General features: G+C 39.9%; 1 protein-coding gene across 1 annotated transcript in view; it reads right to left on the bottom strand.

The window, feature by feature from the left end:
- mtmr6 (myotubularin related protein 6) overlaps positions 1 to 12353 on the bottom strand; it is a 34675-nt gene extending 22322 nt beyond the window's left edge. Inside the window, exons 1-5 of the mRNA XM_063054221.1 lie at positions 12216 to 12353; positions 9311 to 9433; positions 7082 to 7244; positions 3781 to 3938; positions 2463 to 2591 (exon numbers count right to left, since the gene is read on the bottom strand). Coding sequence (XP_062910291.1) covers positions 2463 to 2591; positions 3781 to 3938; positions 7082 to 7244; positions 9311 to 9433; positions 12216 to 12239 — 597 coding nt within the window. The 5' untranslated portion in view covers positions 12240 to 12353. The remainder of the gene's footprint in view (positions 1 to 2462; positions 2592 to 3780; positions 3939 to 7081; positions 7245 to 9310; positions 9434 to 12215) is intronic.
- Between the last annotated feature and the right edge of the window lie 8407 nt (positions 12354 to 20760).

Raw genomic sequence — 20760 nt, forward strand, 5'->3', positions numbered from 1 at the left:
CTGTTTTAATTCTCAACCTGCTTTCCTGTTTCAAATTTGCTGAGAGACTAAGCTGAGGAGCTTGTATGCTATACAGTACATAGAATGAATTACTTTTTAAATACACAACTTCAAGAGCGACATGAGAACCAATTTGTACAGATGTCAGATGAGTTTACTGATTTTTTTTTGTGCTGTTTAAACAATAAATGCTATCAGGATACTACAGAATGACCCTTCTCCCCTTGGAAAAAGCATCATAGAATTCTGAAGACTGCCTTTTTAACATGGCAACAACAATATGCATTTATATGGCACTCTTAATGTAGCAAAAAATCTTAAATTAAAATGCAATTCTCCCCTCCCAAATATTCTAACAGCCTCACACAATGGATTTACTAGATCGCCGATAGTGCTGACGACCTTCTGCAAACAGCTCATGAAACTATTTCTCTGCTACTACTTCTAAATATGCTTCATCCCCTGAACAGCGATCAATTGCAACCTATAATGGTAATTTTGTTGATTTATTTTTGGACCAACTGAGTGATCTGGCACTTTTGCTTTATCCCGGAGAATTTGGCAAGGTTGAGTTTGGACTGTGCAGCCATCGTTTCCATGATTGAATCCATTACTCCTCGCCGACTAGAACATTGAGAAAGATTGAAATCGACGAGGAGATCTGAGGATGAGGGGGGTTCAGTGACATATGTCTGCGTTTGACCAGTCTTCCTTTTGCTGCTGCCAGAGGAAGGTGCAAGTTTGATTGACTTGGCAACCTGGCTTGTGGCTGAAGGACTTTTTTTTTCCTGGGGACTTCATGGTTTGATGTTTAATGTCCTCCAGCACTGAACACGCTCTGCGGTTGTGAATTCATTTTTGGAAGACGCTGCAGCTAATGTTCAATGTGTTTCTGGTTACCCCATTTTGCAGTTTGCAAAATTTAATCAAGGAGCTTCAGTGAAGAACTAACTCTGTGGCTGAGACATGCAGTCAATGACATAGCATTAAATTGAATGAACTTGATGGCTGTGGTTCTTGGAATGTTTTGGCGACTGTTTGGTTTGATGTTTAATATTGTGTGTATCTACACCCTTTTTGCTGTTTGCACAATTTATTCTTTTGTTTCTGTGCTTGTTGGCTGATTTGTTTATTTTAAATGGGTTCCATGGTGCTTCTTTGTTTTGTGGCTGCCTGGGGGACAATCTCAGGGTTGTACACTGTATACATACTTCGATAATACATGTACATTGAATCTTTGATTTAGCTGAAAATACAAAATATCATCCGTTTGTTGATGATACTAAGCTATTTGGTTTGTAAATATGGAGTAGGGAAGATGGAAGCTTCAGGAGATACAGACAAGCTGTTGAATAGACAAAAACATGGCAGACTGCAACATAATTGAAAGACGTGAGATCATCTGTTTGCTTCATAAACTAACACAGCAGAGGATTGTGTTAAAAAGGTGCGTGACCAAATAGGGTTTGTAGTTCATTGAGACCTCATAGTGCTTAAAACAAGTCATTAGAAGCCAAAACATAGAGACGATAAATGATAAGCAAAGTAAATAGTAAGTTATTCCTTATTACAAAGGGATCTGAATATACAAGTAAGCAAGTTTTGCTGCAATTTTGTAAGGCCTTGATATGACAATACTAGGAAGTACTATATACCGTTTTACCTAAAAAAGAACAAACATCCCATAGATTGAAACAAAGATTCATCAGCTGGTTTCAAGGATACCAGGTCTGTTGCAGGACAAGAGTTTGAATAGCTTCAGCTTGTACGCCCTTGAGTTTAGAATGAGAAATCTCAGTGTAAATTACAAAATTCAAAAAGGCTAGAACCTTCCCCTGGCTGAAAGGTCTAGCATCAGTGATTAGTCACAGAATAGGGGATAAGGCAAGTGCAGAGAAATTCCTTTATGCAAACAGTGATAAATTCACTACCCTAGAAGAATGTGGAGGCTCTGCTGCTGTTGAATTTGTCCCAAAAAGATCAAAAGATGTCAGAATATAAAAAGAATCAAAGAAAATAGGGAGAAATGGTGCAAGACCAACAAGGATCTAAATGAATGGCAGATAATTGCTGTGGATAGATGGCCTGCTCTTGTTCTGGTTTTAATCATTCTCAAGTGGTCCTCTCATACCCTCTTTGCTCTCTTTAGTAAGTACACTCAATTATTATTTGAAAGCCTCCTGTTCAAATATACATGTTTTTAAATTCTTATTTGTCAACTATAGCTAAAGTTATTACTTTGTTCTTGCTAGTTTATTATTTTTTAGAGAAAAATAACTCCTGCAACACTAGTAATCATTTCATTCAATGTTCACTATCCTTTCTTGCTTTATTTTGTTATATAGCTTTGTCAATCTAATTTAAAACAGGTTCATTACCAAGGGAGAAAATATAAACAATGGGATCCTCCAATAAGTCTAACCTGAATGTGAATACACACCTCAATGTATTACAAATCATACCTGCTTTTGCTGGTAAAAATAGGACAATGTAGGGAATCTTCCTTTGCTCCTGAACTTGGAACTTCCAACTATAACAGGCTTGGTGACACTTTTGGGAACATACAGGTCTGTTGGGTATGTGTCACAAATCTATTGATGGGAAAACAAAGGCAATTATGAAACAAATTTTTTTTTAAAAATAACATTCAAGTTACTTTATAGTTTTACCAACAATGGCTTTATGGTATAACATAAACATTAATTTGATGAGCAAATTGTAATAAACTAGAAAGAATGCTACTTCAGAGCAATTTTTAAATAATTCATTTTCGTCACACATTGCTATGCAAGCAATCAGGAAGGCAAACATTATTATGGAAGGATTGTCAGCATAGAAGTAAAGATGTTTTGTTGTATTTACATTAGACACTAAATCTCCATCAGAATAAGGCATCCGTTAGTCTTGCGAGACCATGGATCTGCGCCTGGAAAGTCTTCACTCTCCAGGGCACAGGCCTGGGCAAAGTTGTACGGAAGTTGCCCATGCTGCAAGTCTCCCCTCTGCACGACACCGATGTTGTCCAAGGGAAGGGCATTAGGACCCATACAGCTTGGCACCAGTGTTGTGGCAGAGCAATGTGTGATTAAGTGCCTTGCTCAAGGACACAACACGTTCCCTCGGCTGGGGCTCGAACTCACGACCTTCAGGTAGCTAGTCCAATGCCTTAACCACTTGGCCACGTGCCCACACATCAGAATATTGGGCATACTTTTGATCTCCTTACCCTAAAAATATGCGTATGCATTGAGGGAAGATAGCAAAGATTCATGAACTGATTCTAAGAATGTTTGGTTTGCCATACCAGAAGAAATTTAACAGACTAAGCCCATATTCTCTAGAGCAGGGGTTCCCAATCTTTTTCATGCCACGGACCCCTACCATTAATCAACAGGTCCATGGACCCCAAGTTGAGAACCCCTACTCTAGAGTTTAGTAAAATGAAACATCTCATTGAACCTTATAAAATTGTTCTAGGGTTTCACAGGCAGCAAACACAGAAGACAATTCCCCTGCCCAAGTTGTCTAGAACCAGGGATCACTGTATCAATTTCTACAGACTGAGTAGTGAATCTTTGGAATCCTCTATCCAGAAGACTGTGGAGGTTCAGGCATTAAGTTTATTCAAAATAGAGATAGATTTCTGGATATAGGGAATCAAGAGAAATGATGATGGTGAAAGACAATGGCTAAAATTCCTGTTCCTATTCAAAGTTCTTATTAACACATGACTAAATATTCTTATTTAATAATTATTTTAAACTTTCAGTTCCCCTTTACCTTGTAACTCCGGTTTACATCTGTTAACTGCCAGATATCATTTGGAATCCCCATACGACGATATTCATCATTTAAGTTAATGACCTTCCAGCCTACTTCTCTTTCGTATTCAGTCTTCTTAGGATTGAACGAGAATGCATATAGGTCTTCATACCTTACTGAAATTGAAGAATATATTTAAATGCTTCAAGAACATTCTTGAAGATTTTTTGAAACAATGAGATTTTCTAACAAGCCTAACCTTAATTATCCTTCACAAAATAATGTTGAGCTAACTGCTGAGCTTCCATTTGGTAATAATTCCCACATTTAAACTCAAAGAAATAGCTATAGATATTCTTCCAAGCAACGGAGAAGAATTTACCATAAATTCCGGTGTATAAGCCGAGAATTTGGCCCTAAATTTTGGTCCTAAAATTAGGGGGTCGGCTTATACAGAGGGTGCCAATTTTGGAAAAACGAATACATGGAAGATAGGTCGTATTCATTGGCGGGTTTTTTAAATAAAATGGTGAAATAAGAGATGCTGCCTGGCCTGCTGCGTTCACCAGCAACTTTGATGTGTGTTGCAGGTCGTATTTATTGGCTGTTTTGAGTCAAAATTCGTTCCACTGTCGACGCATGAATTCTTTGAATGGTTTGTTTAAACTCACATCAGTGGCTGGAGCACATACATCAAACCACCAGGGATGACTGCAATGTCCATATTTTCAGCTTTCAATGATGCTTTTGTCTCACCTGACAAGTGCGCTTTGAACACGACACAGACAAGTGGCGACTTTTCATTCCCGAAACCTTCGGGACATCGACGCCACACTTCTTTAACCCACTTCAAGCAACCCGCTTCGTCCATCCAGCCGCGTTTTTGGATGTAAACAACACCTCGTGGGAATTTTCTGAGCAATCTTTGTTTTTTTGTCTCAATGCAAGATCAACGTCTATTCATAAATCAGGCGCACCAACTTTGCATAGCTTTGAAATTTTCGTTGACCTCACGGTGTTTTTGGTCCCATTTCAATGCTTGAACTCGAATCATTTCTCTGGTAACAATGTATCCAGACGATCGCTGGTGATTCAGCCTTTTCTTCCAGTTCTGGCCACTGGCACGTTTTCCCAGTTTGCACATTTCATCTTTGGCATTTCCTTCAGCGTGTCCTCTGCCTTTCTCCACTCTCTCACCTGTTTCTCATTTACACTAAACTTCTTAGCAGCTGCAGAATTATTCATTCCTTTAGCACAATCAACAACCTTCAGCTTGAAGCCAGCATCATATCGCATTTGTTTTAATCTTTTGTACATGGTGGTCGTAAACTCAATATTGCGTACACGTACTGATCCCGCCACCCCGTGTTATGTTTTAACAAGATTACAACGGGCGCTAAATGGTTTCACAGGGATTACATTCCAGAGGATTCTTTACCATTGGAGACCTAATCCAAAATTTCCCTCCCTAATTCGCTTATAACGCCCTATAATGTGTAGGCCTGCTTTCTTAGCAGGTACTGGTTCACAAAATTTCCAGGTTCTGGATCTGGCAAAGCTGAGAACCGGCATGTGAGATCTTGATCTTTTCTGGTTAAATCAAAAATGTCTAAAAAAAAGGGTCGGCTTATACAAAGGTAACATGAAAAAGTCACTTTTTTAACCTTGAAAATGGGTGGTCGGCTTATACTCTGGGTCGGCTTATACTCTGGAATATACGGTATACTTGGAGGTCTGCTGCCTTCCTCTGTTTCAGTAGGAGTGATTGAGGGTTTGAGAAGAAGCCTTGACAGGATGCAGCAGTGCTTCTTTCAGTTGGTCTACTCAGCAGCCTTGCTGATCTGGGCGTGAGACTTAATGTTTAAGGTGACAGACTGGGTGTCTATCAGAGCCTGCTTTGACCTGCATGTTGTTGAGCTTCAAGAGTTGTTGGAGTTGCACCCATCCAGTATTCTATAACATTCTCAACATGACTTCCAGCTGAACAGAGCTGAACAAATTTAGTTGCTGGGAAAGACTGGAGGCTGATCTTGTTTTTGTTTGGATAATAAGAGTCTTGTCAGATAAAGGTCTGTAGAGGAAACATACCAGATATTGGTTAGGACATAGTTGTTTAATTTTGAGGAGAGGCTGAGTTAGGTTTTCTTGGAATAGAGGAAGTCTAACCCAACCCAATACAGCAATACAAAATTTTGGGAGCTATCGATGGGCTGGATAGAAATAAAGTTTCTCCCTTAACAGAAATATCTGATATCAATGGGCATAGGTTTAATGAGAGGAGATGGAAGGTTAAAGAGGATCTGAAGAAGGTTTCTTTCACCCAGAGGGTGGTTGTGGTTGCAATCTGGAACTCACTGCCTGAGAAGGTGGTGAAGGCAAGTACTCTCACAACATTTAAAAAAAAATATCTGGATGAACACTTGAAACACCAAGTCACAGAAGACTGTGAATCACGTACTGGGATTGGTACAAATGAATTCTTGAAGTTTGACATGAATCTGCTGGGCTTAAGTACCTCTTTTACTGCTGTATGTTTTCATCAAATGGAACCAAAATAGACAGAGAAAACCAAGATATAACAATGACTAACTTTACAATGCTGTTTCAGGTATAACTGGCGACGGTGCAAGTTCAGGCACAGAAGGGTAAGTTCCTACGTGCCCTTTGAGATGAGTGACTTCATAGATATTCATTAAAACTCATGAGATAGGAAGATTTTCTCAGTGAACAGTGCATTTTTGAATTTAGAAACATGAATGACTGCAGTTCACTGAGTAACTATTCAGGCATGATCTTTTTTAGCTGGATCCCTTGTATTAACCTTATCCTTATTTGGTTTGAAATTGCTTATTCAAAGCAGTCACTAAATTCAAATTACAAAATTACTATTCCAACCTATAAGGTTTATTAGAATTAGCATACGAACCTTATATTGCGCAATGCCAAATTTAAAACTTAACACAACAGATCCCCCAAATGGATATGTCTAATAAATAACAAGACTTATTTAACTTTAATAACTTTAAATGCTTTCCGAGTTTTAATTTTCAAACATTCATTCCTGAAAAATATCACAAAAATGTTGGAAATACTTTGCAGGTCAGGCAGTACTTATGAAGAGAGCAAAAAGAGTTACGTTTCAGGTCAATGACCTTATAGTTCTAATGAAAAGATATCAGCCCAAAGCATTAAGACAAAAGACACATTAATCCATCTTTCCACCCACTGATGCTACACGACGATGGCTATTTCATTTGCTTTCTCCTTTAATTCAAAGCTTTAGCATCTGAAGCAATTTGCTTTTGGGAAACATACATACCCGGTCGTGAGAGCTTAAGTAGAGAGTTGTAAATATCATGACAGTCCCTTTCTCTCGGAATGACGAAATAAATGACACGAAAGTTCTTACACCGAATTGCCAGTGGGCACCCAACTGTTGTCAGAGGGAGTTTCTCCACTACAGCAATGTGATGATGCATTATCTGAAGAATAGAAATGAAAAGTAGAAATAAGAACACAAGAGAAGAGAAGCAGTGGTATGCCATCTGGCCCTTCAAGCCCTTCCCAATGCTTAGTATGTTCATGATTGACCTATGCTGGCCTTAATCCTTCTTCTGTGCCCCTCTATTCCTAAATTTATCAAGTATTTACCTGGTTCCACTTTAGAAACTTTGAACAATCCAGTTTCCTCCACCTCCCAAGGTTAAGAGTTCCAGAGTTACCATCCCCAGCAAGAAGAAATTTCTACGCACCACTCTTTTAAGTAACTGCTCCTTATCTGTATTATGTCTCTTGTTCACGATTCCCTTGCATACTCTGTTCCTGAGAGCTATTCATGAAGGAGTGGGAGAAGAGCACAAGACTGGGAAAGACGTGGGAATGGTGGGAGCAGTGCTAGTTGAAATAATAGCAGTAGTGACCGTGAAAGGGGACAATGAGCAAAGGGGTTGGCCTCCAGAATTGTATCAAAGTCAGCAACTGCCAGTGGGTTGGAAAATGGTGAACACGGCAGACTGCCTGCAGGGGTTTTGGTGTTTTGGTAGAAGGTCAAGGCAGTTAATGGCACTTGTTCCAGGAATGGATTAAGTACCAGGATAGTCTATTCCCCCAGCCTGGATCTGCAAGTGACCAATGCAACCTCATTCTATAAATGCCACCCATTCACTCTGCAGTCCTGGATGATGGCCAAGGAGCCATGAGATATAATATAATATTTTTGGAAGCTTTAATAAAGTTTGCTCTTGTTCCTCCCAAAAACAAAGCTGCAGACTTGTGTCAATTACCATTACACTATTTACGAAAAGTCGAGGCAAGATTGCAAATTGGATCCAAAATTAGCTTTGCGATAGAAAGCAGAGGATAATGGAGGAGTATTGTTTCGTGATTGAAGCCTATGACCAGTAACGGCTCACAGGTATCAGTTCAAGGATCCTTACAAAGTCATACATATTATTGATTTAGTTATAAATGATTATTAAGCACACAGATGTCGTGAAAGTAATGAGGCAAGCTTTAGGTTACAGAAAGATATTGATCGGTTGATCAAATATGCAAGCAATGGCAAATAGTACATATCCTGACAAATTCAAGATAATGCAAAATGGGGAGGACTAATAAGGGAAAGACATACACAATGAATTGTAGGCCCCGAGAGCGTATTGAGAGACTTCATCCTACAGGCCGAAGAAGCTTGTGAAAGTGGCAGCATAGATCACATGGTGAAGACATTGTATTGCATATAATGGAGGTTAAGAGTCAGCTTTATAAAACATTGGTTAGGGCAATGGAGTACTGCATGCTCTTCTGGTTATCACACTATAGTAAGGATATGGTTGCACTGGAGAAGGTGCAGAGAAGATTTACAAGGATGTTGCCTGAGATGGGGTATTTCATTTATGAAGACAGACTGCATATATTGGATTTGTTTTTCTTAAGAGTGGAACAGACCAATAGAGGACTTGTTGGGTTACAAAAATCATAGGGAACATAGATATAGTGGGAAACATCCCAATTATCAAAAACTAAGAAGAGGGTGGGGAGAAGATGTTTAGAAGTGACTCAAGGAAGAATTGTGTCATTCCGAGGATGGTTGCAATCTGAAAGCATTGCTGCCCAGAACATTTAAGGAGCATCGGGACAGGGCATGAAAGGTTACAAACCAAGAAAAAGAGATTAATATTGATGGGTACTTGAGAGCCAACATGAACAATGTGGACCAAAGGCCTTGTTTCTGTGCCATAACTCTGATTCAGTGAAACAGTCTATTGCATGGCGCTCTAAAGGAGGGAGTGAAAAATTAAGCAATGACAGACACATTGTTCAAAGAAAATTGTCTAAAAATATTTTTTTTACAATACTGTGTTTACGCAAAACGTATTTCATCAGCTTACACTAACAAAAAGTGAAAAAATGTAGACTTATCATGTCACTTTACTCTTACTCTTCTACTTTACTCCACTGTTGCAATTTTCCTTAAAGTTTTAAAAAATTAGAAATTTTCTGACAAAAGTTAAAAACATCAAGCATATGCACATTTTAAGAACCATACCCAAATTTCCTTTGGATTGACTGTAGTTGACTCTCTATAAATTAAATGGCTTGCAGTCAGATACAAGGTTCCAATAACTGACTTATTACTTCCAAAGCGATCCAATAACTTCACCTGTTCCACCTAAAAAAAAGATGCAAGGAAAAAAAATCTGACAAATAAAAGGTGAAGAATAAAAGGCATTGAATTTGTTGCATCTTTCTGGACACAGTATTTTATAGCCAATTAAGCTATCATTAGGTAAAGTCACTGTTACAATGCTCTGCTGCAGGATAATGTAATGGACTTCACAGATGTGAATACTTCTAACTTACAATGCAGACAAAAACACAATTACTCAATTAACAGGAGTGGCACCACTGGTATAATAGGGCAACTGAATGTTCTCAACAGCTTTTTCTAGAAGTGGCAACATTATAGTATGTAAATTTATATGCAAGGGGAAAAACAAGAATAAAAACTTTTGCTAGGTTGTAGCAGCAAGAAATGATGGAGCGTCAAGAATAGCCGCAGTTGAACGAGACTACACCAAGACTATGCACAAGCAATCCAGCCGGTCCCACTTCTCCCCCAGAGTTGTAGCAGCCAGGGTGGAAATCAGGATTGCTGCCATGAAATAAGGGAAGCCACGTATTCCAGGTGTGAGGAGTGACCTTTTGCTATTCATCACTGAGATTATTTAAAAATATCTAGTTCACTCCCATATTATGCAAAAAAATATATTTTATTCAAATCACAATTGGTGCATTTGTTGTGAAATCCTTTTTATTATTAGATCCACTGACATCCCAATAATTCCTATGCTGTGAACTAACTATAGACAACTCTGCCTACAGCCTGTAATGCCAGTTCCTTGCTCAAGCATTTTCTGCCTCTAACCTGCTAATATTAAAAAAAAATGGTGCTAGGGTAGGGGTAACTTGGCAAAAGGAATCTAATTACAGCATAATCCTATATAACATAGAAATAATCACTGACTGAGCATCTATGTATTAATTGACAACTATGTTAAAAAATTAGCCCTTTGCACCCTCTTCATCAAATGTTTGGACAATCAGACCGTCTGAGCCCAAGCCCAAATACCATCTATAAATTTGCTGATGATACAACCTTTGTTGGTAGAATCTCAGATGGAGACGAAAGGGTGTACAGGCGTGATATACCAGCTACTTGAGTGCTGACACAGCAACAACCCTGCCCTCAATGTCAGTAAGACCAAAAAGCTGATTGTGGACTTCAGAGAAGGTAGGACGAGGGAAGACAAACCAATCCTCATAAGTGGATCAGAAGTGGAGAAAGAGCAAACAATTTCAAGTTCCTGGGTGTCAAGATCTCTGAGGATCTAACCTGGTCCCAACATATCGATGCAGCTATAAAAAAAGGCAAGTCAGCAGCTATATTTCATCAAGAGTTTGAGGAGATTTAGTTTGTCACCTAAAACACTTGGAAACTTCTACAGATGTACCGTGGAGAGCATTCTGACAGGCTGCATCACCGTCTGGTGTGGGGCGGGGCTACTGCACAGGATTGAAAGCAGCAACGAAAAGTTGTAAAATTAGACAGCTCCACTTTTCATTTTGATTATTTAATATACATATATACTGACTATAATTGATTTATTTTTCTCTATATTTATCATGTATTGTGTTGTACTGCTGTCGCTAAGTTAACAAACTTCACAATATATGCTGGTGTTATTACACCTGATTCTGATAACGGCTGGAGGAGAGAATGATGCCCTTCAACAAGTTCTCAAATACGCCTAGTTCTACAGCCATAGATATCCTCATTGTGCAGTGACCTCATAAAAAGGCTTGGTTCTTGGTTACTGCTGCAAATCAGTGAATAAACGTGATTTTCCTACATCATTATGAACACGATCTATAGCCACATTAGACTGATACTGCTGCCTTTTAGAAATCTAAAAGCAGTTTGTGCACTTCCAGTGCCAGGAATTTAATTTCGTTTTAATTTAATTTAATATCGTTTACAAACAGGAATATTGGTTTCTTTCCCAGCAAGTACTTTCTTTTTATAAAAAGGCAGGCTCATGACTATTGACTCTAATAAGGCTCTAAAGAGATTTATACAAAAAAAAATGTGGAATTAAAAGGTCTGTGACAGGTATGGAAGGCAATGTTCAATTTGCCTTTATGCACTCTGCTCATTTCATAACAGAACTAAACAGCTATTTGGAAGAAATTAACATATCAAATCTAACTAATAAGTTACTGAGACCACTGAATTAAGCACAAAAATAACTCGCCTTTTAGCAATTAATCAAAAGTGGAGTTAAAATGCCTGCGTCAATTTTCTTGCGACACGTTCTCAATATAAATAGAATTGACCTGTCAAATCTAACTTCGATTTAACAAATAATAAAAGCTTAAGATATTTTAATAGGAGAATTGGAGCAGAATAAAAAAGTAGCTCCTCCCTTCTAAGAAGCAACGCAATTCTCATTGCGAAAATCCGGCTAGCCACACAAACCACCTGATTTCTGGTTTCTAAACGCTCCACTTTCCAATCCGGGAAAGATAACTTGAGCGACGCCTCGTTTTTGTGGAGTTTGTCACAGACCGATTAATAAATGTATGCCCAAAAATTCTTTATCAAGAATTACCCACAGTGAAGGAACATCCAGCGGTCTGGATGTAGTTTAGCATTTGACATAGCGAACCTGATAACCTCGAATCACAAAGTTGTAAGCACATGTAAGGTATTTATACTGAAGGATGTTTTACTTAAATGCTTCGCCCATCTAGGCACACATTTATGGCAGGTAGTTCTAGTACCGACCTAATTACCGATGCCTTGAGATTCAGCGGCTCTGCTAAGGCCCGAAATAACCATTAAATGAGAAAACAAATCCACACCAAAAAAAGTTTAGATTGATAACACCGACCTTCGGAGTTCTAATATGCTCCATATTCACTGAGGAAAATTACACACAACGAGGAAACGGATGTTATTTTCAGTCCAACCTTCCCTGCACAAGGAACTGATAAGCCACCATTCCCACTGCACTGTCCCCACCTCCCAGAGCCGGAACTTCCCGCCTTCGCTTCCGGCTTCCTGCTGGCAGCCCCGGTTGTTCGTACAGCGCCTCCTGTCCCGGAGGACCTTTCAGTTCCGACCCAATTAACTGAGGCTCCATCACTATGGAGACAGCGAGCAGGTTGGACAGCCACCTCAAGTCTACCTTCTTTCCCGTACTGATTCTGCGGTGGGGAAACAATCTTAAAATATTTTTGCAATTGTATTCAATTACTGAGCGGGTTTTTAAGCTACAAGTACGTGGTGAACACGATCTCACTAATTACAATTTTAGATAAGTGCAAATCATTGCACTTAACGTAAAAATTGGATGATATAATAAAGAAATTGTTAGAATTCTTTAAAGTATATGAAAAGAAATTTATAGATACCACCAATCTTAGTATGTGAGGTTTCATATATTTTTTCCATATGACATAAAAGTTCAAAGCAAATTTATTATCGAGGATGTATATGTTACCTCGAGATCCATTTTCTTGCAAGTATTTACAGGGGAAAAGAAATACAACAGAATCTACAAAAACCTATACATAAGCAGAGAAAAGACTGACAACCTATGTGAAAAAAGACAAACTGTGCAAATAAAATTAATACTCAGCACGTGAGTTGTAAAGAGTCTTGACAGTGAGTCTGAAGGTCATAGAATCAGTTCAGTGTGTTGGTGATTGAAATTATTCACATCAGTTCAGGAGCCTGATGGTTGTAGGGTAATAACTGTTACTGAACCTGGTGATGGGGGCTCCAAGGCCACATACCTCCTGCCTGATGGTGGTAGTGAGAAGAGGGCATTACCTGCATGGTGATGGTCTTTGATGATGAATGCTGTTTTTTCACGGAAGTTCATCATTTAAACGTATTCAATGGTGGGCAGGGTTTTGCCTGTGATAGATTAGGCAATGTCCACCACTTTCTATATAAATTCTATAAAAATTTGTCGAGATTTTGGGTGACATCTACACAAACTTGTAAGAAAGTAGAGGCACCGAGCACAATAAAATGAAGCCCTAGTGGCATTGATAAGGAATGATTTCCTCGGTTTAGAGGATTAAATATTAGAAAAAATGGGAAAATAAACTTTTAGTCTTATGAAACAACCATAGAGATAATATTTATACCAAATGGTAGATAAAAATAAATCCCAATGAGAACCACACTTAAATTTTAAGATGGAACTTGGCTATGAGACCATAAGTCCAAAGTAATGTAAAACATATTCTGGATAATGACATTAAATTCTTAACCCAAAATGATTAAAATTACAGATGAATTTCTTGATGAAGGGTCCTGGCCTGAAACGTCGACTGTACCTCTTCCTAGAGATGCTGCCTGGCCTGCTGCGTTCACCAGCAACTTTGATATGTGTTAGATGAATTTCTTGCTAGAATAATAGAAGTAAAACCCCATACACCATTGAAAAAAAAATCAATACTGTTAAGCAGGAAGTTGTATGCATTCTAGATTCTTATTCTAATCCATAATTGTGTTGCCATAAAAGTAACACACTAATGCAAAATTTTGTTAGAGGTAGAAAGTCAGTGTGGAAATTGCAGACTTGTTTTGTTGCTTATTATAATTTATTTTTGTTGCTTCCTTTCCTCTAAAGGTTATACTTACTGTTGAGAGAAAACTTAGGTATGCAAACATCATGTTCTCATCAAATTAATTAAAATAATGGTTTAACTTTAATTAAGTTTTATAACATTGTGGACTATTTATGTCAATTCACAAACTTGAGAACAGTCAATCTTACAGTCAAACTACACCCCTCACAGTGTGGATATAGAAAGCTATGCACTGAGTTAAATACCTTCTGGAAAATCACCCGAGATGGAATGTTTCTTCAGGGTTTTTATTGAGATCGTACTTGTGAAAAGGTATTGCTGTTTCAAGGGCAAATAAAGAGTGAATGGAGATGGATGGCATTCCACTGTGTGCTTCAAGTTGAAATCCAGATTAGTCCACACAGGAAATAATATAAAAACAGTTTATATATAGGAAGTAGTGCTCATGCAAAACCAACTGCAGAGAAAATAAATTGCACCTCCAGAGACCAGAACACTCCCTGAGTGGCATTCATAGGATGTCAAACTTGACTACTGAAACTAAATGTCAAATGATCATCATTAAGTCATTGGCAAAAGAAGGATAGTCTCAGAGGCTAGTCTTGAAAGCAGGCTTACTACACTATCTTTAACTGTTCTCACTTTGAAAATGTGGTCCTTGATGACAAACTTGCTCAAGGCAATGTCTAATTCAGGGGTTCCCAACCCCTCGTTTAATGGTAGCGATCTATGGCGTGAGAAAGGTTGGGAACCCCTGACCCTAATGAGGAGAGGTGAGATCTGGTTTCTGAGTAAGCTTTACCATGTCCAGGAAGAATCCAACTTCACTATGTCCAACAGCATCTGTTGCCTTCAGATACCTCTATGCTTCAGTCCTAAATTCCTTTTCTCCCTTGATAGCTGTCCTCGTAAGGCCATAGGTTACCACTGCTGGCAAGGGACAGTTACCAAATATATGAACTCTCATGCAGTACTCCAGAATCTCATTGCCCAGTTGATAGTCATGAAACTACAAGAATCTGAGGTAGTTTTGATGATTGTCTTCACTAGGAAGCTATGGGACATCTGTTCAGTGTCCACCATCACTGCAAAGGTCTCAGTTCTGAAGGACATGAGGACCCTGAGCAGACTGTTGTTGAGGTCTGGACGCTGAAAGAGCACATTGTTCAGTGAACTGCACACTTGAATCAAAAACAATTCGTATTTGTGCAGGTTTCTGAGGGTGGTTATACACTGAAGTTGGGCAAATACCAATTTTCTTTGTTGGGATCTGGTAGAGGCGCTAACTCAGCATGATTACTCCTGAAGAGTGTCTCCATGAACTCTACATAATAATCTTTTTTTTCTGGTGTCCTTTTCAATAAGCTTCTGAGGGAAATGAGTTGACTAAGGGCCTGTCCTTTGTTATTTGGTAGGAGTTGTCATGGAGAGTGTAAAGTAAGTGGAGCTACCCAATTGTTTGACTCTTCTTTGCTAAACTGTTAGTTCACGATTCAAAGGAAGAACTCTTCTTCTATGGACGGTACCAGTTTATAATCATCTTCCGTGTGACAGAAGATCAGCTTGCCTAAGTCTGGTTGAGCAGAGTTATGTATGTCAGTGTGCTTGGTTTGCTTACCTACAATCTTCTCTTTCACGTAGATTCTGTTCCCACAGGGTCTGAAACGACTTGGGCACCCATTCTCTAGGACATTCGTCTTAAACTTGCTGACATTGTGCTGAGGAGCACCATTGAGGCAGACTTCATCCATTATGACCCAACCCAGGTTGAGTCATTGGGCATAAGGTGTGTCGTGCCAACCATTGCGCTGTTCATATATCTTATGTGTACGATGATGTCTCTGCCAACCCTAGGAGAACCTCAGCAGAAGAGTCAAGCAGGGGAACCTTATCTGCTATTTCCTTAGGATGTGAGCAATTGCATGCAGCTTCAGGAGTTGAGATTTCATCCCTGTTGTTGGAAATATGGTTGCACTTAATGAGGGTTGGCAAGGGGAGGAGACTGCCCCTCCTATTAACTCCACAACAAATCCATTGGATTTTCTTCTGGCAATTTCTGATGTTCCAGAACATGTCTTTAGCGTGTCCAGGAAACAGAATCCTGAATACTGAATGTGTCCAAGAATGTTGACTTTGCCAATGACATAGTTCTCTGATCATCCAATATCACATATCCCTTTATTTCTTGATCAAGATGTCTTTTTGGGTAGATGCTGGCTAGCACGATTTGCACGATTTTAGAGCACAATTTTCCTTGGAAGCCTTTCCTGCATGCCTCTGTGCATGAGGAAGTAGCCATGTCTGATGAATGCTCAGCTGGCTCCCTGCTATGCTCTGCTGTAGGTTTACTGGAATTAGTTGTAGACTGAGATGGTGGCTCTGTATGAAGTACTGATGTATGCTGGTCACTATTGCACTCAATGCAGTGAATGATAGCTCTTCAATCTTTTGCTTGGTGTGCTGTTAAAGTACAACATTTGAAACATATTGAGTGCTCTTTTAGAAAATGTCTCTGCTCTGCAAGAAGTTTTTCTCTGAATCCTCTGCATTTCCTTGAAGGGTGAGGTTTCTTATGGACAGGGCATTGTTTATCATGGCTCATGACAGAGTTTTCTACTTCAGTTTCATTGACTGTGATAGGGATTTTGTTGTTTGCTTTTGTTGGAGACCTCTCAGAAGCTGAGGGCATAAAACCGGGGTCATTTTACATTTCTGCATGGTGGCAGACAAATTCCATAAAGAATGAAAATAACAATTAGTAGGCATGATGCTTCATTTTATGCCTAGGGCCTTTGGTTATCCCCTGTTCTTACATGTTGTTTGGCAGTTTCTCTACTATAGGGTTTATTCCACTGCTGTGTCCAAGAAACTCAGTTCTGCTAGGTAACCCTAGTTTTTTTTTGGTTTGTAGTTCCGACAACATATCTGCAAGGTCCAGTAGCTTCTGCAGTTCTTTGTGTGAGAGCTTTGGAAAGATTGAGTCTGCTGAAGAGATTCCTTGATTGCCTCTGGAGAGCCATAGCGTTTGTCTAGCCTCTTCCACAACATTTGTAACCCTGTTGCTGGATCATTAATATGAACTGCCCTAAGCCTTGCTGCGTGTTGCAATGACTCCCCACTAAGTCACTTATAGAGAAGGTTTGTGACTTAGTCCTTCAACTGCATTGTGAAAGCTTGATTTCCAGGTCAGATAACTGGCAGACTGGTTGTCAAACACTTTTAGTCCTGTTGTGACTAGGTCTCGATGAGTCAAATACCGAGCTAAATCTAATGCATCTGCACTCCTGAAGGAGGCATTGCAGAGGCTAGTTTGCCAAACGTGTGTCCTGGGATGGATGGAAGTCCAGCCTGTGCAGATGGAGTTGGTATTGGTAGCAACTCTTGACTGAGGTTTTTGCCGTAATGAAACTGCAGAAGGGGTGTTGTGGGTCTTTGATGCCTATACACCTTGACTGTCAATACCTGGACCATCTGAAGTCACGTTGGTTGTGTGGTGTGGACGGTTTCTCCCTGCAGAGCAAGAGTACTGTCTTCTTCCTAGCCAAAGTACGTTTGGACATATTCTTTAGTAAGCTGCATTGGCTGTTGTGATGGCAAAGTGTGATTGATTCTGGTTGTAGACTTGCCACTGTATAAGTCCGCTGCTGTTCCATATACCTTTGCCTCTGCTAAGGCAGCTTTACACTCTTCCTTGAGTACACTTAGAGTAGCCTTTTCACATGTTCTCTCCATGTCTACGTGAGCTCTCTCCATGTCTCTGAGAGCTTTCTCTGTATGCATCTCAACTTCTCGTTTCGCATAAGCTGCTCTCATTCTTGGGGCTTCAGCTCCTGTGTGGATTCATGCTGCAGCTATGCTAATCACAGATTTGTTCAAGCATAGTGAAAACATGATTGATGCACCACATTCTGACCTCACTTCCAGGTTTCAGCAATCGACATTGCTCGGATCAGAAACTGACATTGTCATGTTAAGATGTGTCTCTAGTCTGCAGACAATGCTTTTGAAGATGATTTACCTTTTCACTCTGTTGCCCTCGCAATGCAGTAATACAAAGCAATGGAGTTAAATACCTTATCAAAAATCACCTGAGAGGGAAGCTTCCTTCAGGGTTTTTAGCGAGATCTTACTTGTGAAAAATATATTGCGGTTTCAGGGGCAAATAAAGAGTGGATGAAGATAGATGTCTTTCCACTGTGTGCTTCAAGTTGAAATCCAAATTAATCCATACAGGACATTAAAAAACAGCTTATATATAGGAAGTGATGTTCATGTAAAACAAACTGTATAGAAAATAAACTGTACCTCCAGAGGTCACAACAGTGAAGAAAACAGAATTCTATATATCTTTGCTCTGTTCAGAATTTCCATAATGAAAATATATATTTTAAATTTTTTTCACAATTGATTTGGGTCATGCAGAATGAACAGTGATGATTTTATGAAGGTTATTGTGATGAGAATCCATCACACACTTTGATGTGTAAATGAAGGGGAGGCTTTGGTACATAGGGAGTACCCAATACTCACTGAGCTTCTTAGTTCATAGAAAGTAATTGTAGGACTAATCAGGATAAGCTGTGGTCAATGATACAGTTGATGGCAAGTGTTTCAACAATGATTGTGATGCTTTGGAAGGTTAGTAGAAAGTGGTTGTTTCATGATATGTAGGTTTATTAGCTGGCACATACAGAATAAATATTACATCACTTCTCCAAGTCGTCTAGCCCATACTGTTTCACTGTCAGAGGATGCATGGAGTTGAAACTAATTGTAATATAATATCAATAATAAATAATAAAACAACTGAAAAATATTGGGATATGGGTGCCAGGAACTTCATCATGAAGAAAGTTGGGTATGATTTCTACTAGTAGAGTTTGCATTTTATTATGTCCTTCGACATCAAAGCCTGTGAAAATATTGCATCTTTTCATATGTGAAGCAGGCTCTGATGAAAGCTGACACATGGACTTGATGGAACTAAACATATGTGAAATTATTGCTGAAGACATAAGAGACTGTAGAAATCAGGAGGAACAAACAATCTGTTAATGAAATTGACGAGCTCAATGTGAGAGCAGCATTTGTCAGGAAATGTAGATTAGGCTTGGCCCAAAAGTGGAGCAGTGGAGTCAATTTAGCGGTGAGCAATAACTGCAATAATGCACTGCAAAATAACAAGCTAAGGGGGCCACAATACAAGAGAGAACAGATACTCAACAGGATGAGTCAACAAGGTAACTGAAGCCTAGGAGCAACTGGCTGAGGCCCGACAGGACCCCCCACCATCCTCCATGGCCAGCACCTTACTGCCCAGACCATCAGCATGGGTCCGATGGAACTCTGTGATCAGCAATGGATCCAAGATGTAATTGAGCATACCCAGGACCTCTCTTTCTGGCTGCGCCCTTCTCAGTTGACCAGGTACTGCACACCCTGTCTATGATGGTGTGAATCCATCGACCGGCAAACTGTGTACAATGGATCACCTTCCACCATCCTTGCTTCATAAGATGCAGGCTCAGGTAGGCTGTGTGGTCCATGGACAATGGGCTTGAGGAAGGACACGTGGAAACGGGCTGTGATCCTGAGAGACAATGGCAGCTGGGGCTGGTAAGTGGGTTGATGTTCTGGGTAATTCAAGTTCAAATTTAATTATCATTCAACCATACATGAATACCCATGAATACAAACAAACAAAACAGCATTACTCTGGGTCAAGGTGCAAAATCACACTACCAACAGTCATACACAGCACAAAGCACATATTGTGAGAAATATATCAATAAAATAGATTTGCACAAAAGTATCATCTAAGACCTTGAGCCCATGAATGTTGCAGCAGTCTGTAGTCAAGCACAATACAACATGTTTTCTAGTGAGTGAACACCGGGGGCAGCAGTCACTCCAACTTGGACTTCACACCACACCGCCTCTGGTGGAGTGTACCAACTCTGATGTTTCCTCCTGGGCAGTTGTGAACAGGCAACACTGCGGCTTGAGGCCTAGTCCTTGCTACCACTAAGGCTACACAGCTTCTCTGCTGTACATCAATAAACTAGTGAATCGGACTTGCAGCATTCCACATTAACAATGTCCAACAGGTCTTGCAATCACAAGAAAAGCAACTAAGACAATCACTCGTTGTTAGACTGCACACTGCTCCTCCGACACCTTTCTGATGCAGCCATGAGCATGATCTACACCAAGACCAGCTCCTTCAGTTTCTTCTACCAATGAGCAACTCGCTGATGGGGCAGACCTGCAGTACTCTAAGTTCTTAATGTCCAGCAGGGTCTTGCAATCATGAAAGAAACATTTAAAAAAGACAGTATCACCTTTAGTTGGTCCCATAGAAACCACTGTGACCAATCATGCTACCATCTTACCACGAAACAAGAACCTAAAGGGATCTTCTTAAAGGTCCCTTTAAAGAAATCTGAAAGGGACCAATGAACTGAGGTAAGAGTTTGAGGGACTTGGTGCATAGAGGCAGATCGGATGGACAGCCCGGCACAGTCTCTGGGCCAGAGTAGTCTGGCTAGGTGCCAATAGTGGTTAGCCTGGCGGCAGTAGGCACGGATGGTAGCTAGGATGGCCCTCTGTGTCCTCTTCCAAGCATTCTGGCATCAGTGAACCAGGGCCCTGGCAGACAGGATCTCCACTGTTGACTCCTTTGTGGGGGACAACAGGAATTGGTCGTCATGAAGCCCTTCAAAGGGTGACATACCAGTATCTGTGGCAGAGGATGTGTGTAGATTGTGCGACAGTTCAGCCAGATCAGATACTTCTTCAATGAGGTAGAATTAAGAGTTGGCGAAGCAACAT

The sequence above is a fragment of the Mobula hypostoma genome, chromosome 7 (assembly GCF_963921235.1).
Source record: "Mobula hypostoma chromosome 7, sMobHyp1.1, whole genome shotgun sequence".
Taxonomy (NCBI): Eukaryota; Metazoa; Chordata; class Chondrichthyes; order Myliobatiformes; family Myliobatidae; genus Mobula; species Mobula hypostoma.